Source organism: Ctenocephalides felis, unplaced genomic scaffold (genome assembly GCF_003426905.1).
Source record: "Ctenocephalides felis isolate EL2017-DRISC unplaced genomic scaffold, ASM342690v1 CF-g0.4_SCAFFOLD_00845, whole genome shotgun sequence".
Lineage (NCBI taxonomy): Eukaryota > Metazoa > Arthropoda > Insecta > Siphonaptera > Pulicidae > Ctenocephalides > Ctenocephalides felis.
The window spans coordinates 76,499,664-76,502,233 of NW_020536999.1; the positions used below are offsets into that span (position 1 = coordinate 76,499,664).

Sequence of the window (2,570 nt, forward strand, 5' to 3'; positions counted from 1 at the left end):
CAATCAGTTTTGAGATTATGTTGAAATATTTCAATTTTCCATTGATATAGTGCAAATATTCATTAATTATTTCATTGAAAAGTTAAAAAAAGTGATTAGAATTGCTCTCAAAAAGAATCCATGCGATGAACATAGTGAAAGTTATGTTTTGTTAATACGGTCCATAGTGTACTAGAGTCTAGTTGCTAGGCAGTCCTATTAGTAAGCATATGGCATAGGCACATCTACAGTTTTGCTCTATGATTGAGTTGGCAACATTGTCAGAAGGTGGCACAAACAAAATAAAAATCAAAATGACGCGCGAATAGAAGAAGCAAAGCTTTATTTTGTTTTTGAGAGTTCACGCGAGTCCGCGAGTTTCCGTAACCTACTATAATAATTTAGAATTTTGTGCAGACATCCCGTTGTTTCTGTAAGTAACTATAATAATTTAGATATTTGGGCTTGTTTGTATCAGATTTCAGATAAAGATATTTTTCCACAAAAGATTGAATTATCAGAATTTACGAGTTTGTTTGTATCACAAAAATTGTTAATGTATTATTACTGTTATTCACTATGTCTGGAAAGTTTGAAAATAACAATAAATGCATCATCCCTACTGCTAAAACAAGTGAAGCGTGGCGTCAAAAACATTTAAATAATTTAAAATTGGTGAAAATTGATCACGATGTTATTCTCACTGGATCCTCCCTTATTGCAGGAATGTCAGGAGGCATCCCAATTGGATCAAGTTTCAACAAGTTCATGCTGCCAATTTCGGCATTGGAAACCGGCGATAAAGTGGAAAATGTTTTATATCGTATAAAAACCGACGAATTTTCGAATCAGAAATCTAAAATACTGGTTATATTGATAGGAACCAACAACACAGAACACAACAAACCCTATGATATTTATGAAGAAATAATGGTTATGAAAATTAATTGTGTATGCCTCATTGAAGAATTACTTCCGAATGCCCACATAATTGTACCGACCGTGCTCCCGAGAGGAAAAAAACCAAATGGCCAGCGCGATTTCCTGCGGGAAATCAATACTCTATTAACTAATTAATACACTGTTAATTCAACAAATTAAATTTCAATAGAAAAAATATTCATGTAGTGCAGATACATAAAAATGTTATGAATGATGAAGAAGGTGTCATAGCAAGAGAAATGATGTATGATTATTTGCATCTGACAGCCGATATAATCAATGCTTTCAACCAGTACTTGATTTAAACACAAAAATATTGACTGACAAATGATAGGAAAGACTTATATTTTACAAAGTTTATTCCCTTTATACCTCGCTTGAACGCTCAGTCATTATTTGTGGGATTAAATCAAGCTCTGTCTCAAAGCGTTACTTATAGCCTTTGGATGTTAGATGTAAATAGTTATACCTATTTTAAATTATATTTTATATTTTGTATTACTTTATATTCAAGTTCAGAAGCCTTCTCGTGGTTGCTGCTGTTACGGATGTTAGAATAATTTTATTCTCATTCAACCAATGTTTGAACATGTAATATAACGATATTAATATGAAATAAAATGATTTATAATCAAGCATAAATTTTATTTTTGTCTGTCTTATATATATGTAACATTTTTGCGATAAATTTACAGTTTTTAGAACAAGATTTCAAAGTTTTAGAAGAAAATAGAGAATTTTTTTTAGTTTGCACATTTTAATGCTTGTAACTAACTCATTTGTTATAATTTAGTGTTGATTGATTGATGTGGAGAATACGTGCTACAACCGACTTTGTTCTGCCACAGGAACGTGTTATTAGCAGATCAACAGAGTCGATATTTGAGAACCGCGTTTCATTTAATTCAGGTGACAATAGTAATTTAGATTTGGTTAGCGCAGTTTTTAATAGTGAAGTAAACGTCACTCCCCAATCCCGTACAAATCCTAAGTTTTCATCTTTACCTTCATTACATTTTGATTTAAATAATCAAAACATGTGGAACATGGCTCCCACAACAGTTTTATCTTTACAAATGGCCATGGATATTATTAAAACTTTTGATGAACCGAATAAGAAAGAATTAAACGAATTTCTGCATACTTATACTTATGTTTTAGAAAGTATAGATCCAACTGAGCATAAAGCACTATTAAAATTTATTTTACACGTTAAACTGGAAGGTAGCGCTATGCAAATCACACAATACAAAACATTCATTTGTTGTCTAAAAGCAAAGTTTTTTACAGTCTCGTTTTGTCCCTGTTTGCAATTGTTAAACTCTATTTGAAGATTTAAAACCTGCTTAGAGGAAACTTATATTGAATCGGTACGCTCTCTTCAAATAGAGTTTAACATAAATATAACTAGCTGTGAATTTAAAATATATATCGATCAGCAGTTTCGCGGAAAAGTTCTTTTTATTGAAACCCTAATACTTTTTTGTTCGATAAACATAACTTGATATATGTAACTTAAAAAAATTATGAAATAATAGCATGTGAAAGATGAAATTGAAATAAAAGTAGTGCACTTGCTGGTAAAATGATATTTATAAATCGTTCAGATAATAAAAATAAAATATTCCACTAGAGTTTGCATGGCACAA

At 30.8% G+C, this 2,570-nt stretch overlaps 1 protein-coding gene across 1 annotated transcript; it reads left to right on the forward strand.

Annotated features, from left to right (window-relative positions):
* Nucleotides 1-558: 558 nt before the first annotated feature.
* On the forward strand, nucleotides 559-1,056 carry LOC113389645 (platelet-activating factor acetylhydrolase IB subunit beta homolog). The gene has a single exon (XM_026626667.1). It carries the CDS (start codon nucleotides 559-561, stop codon nucleotides 1,054-1,056), a length of 498 nt encoding a protein of 165 aa, XP_026482452.1.
* Nucleotides 1,057-2,570: the final 1,514 nt, after the last annotated feature.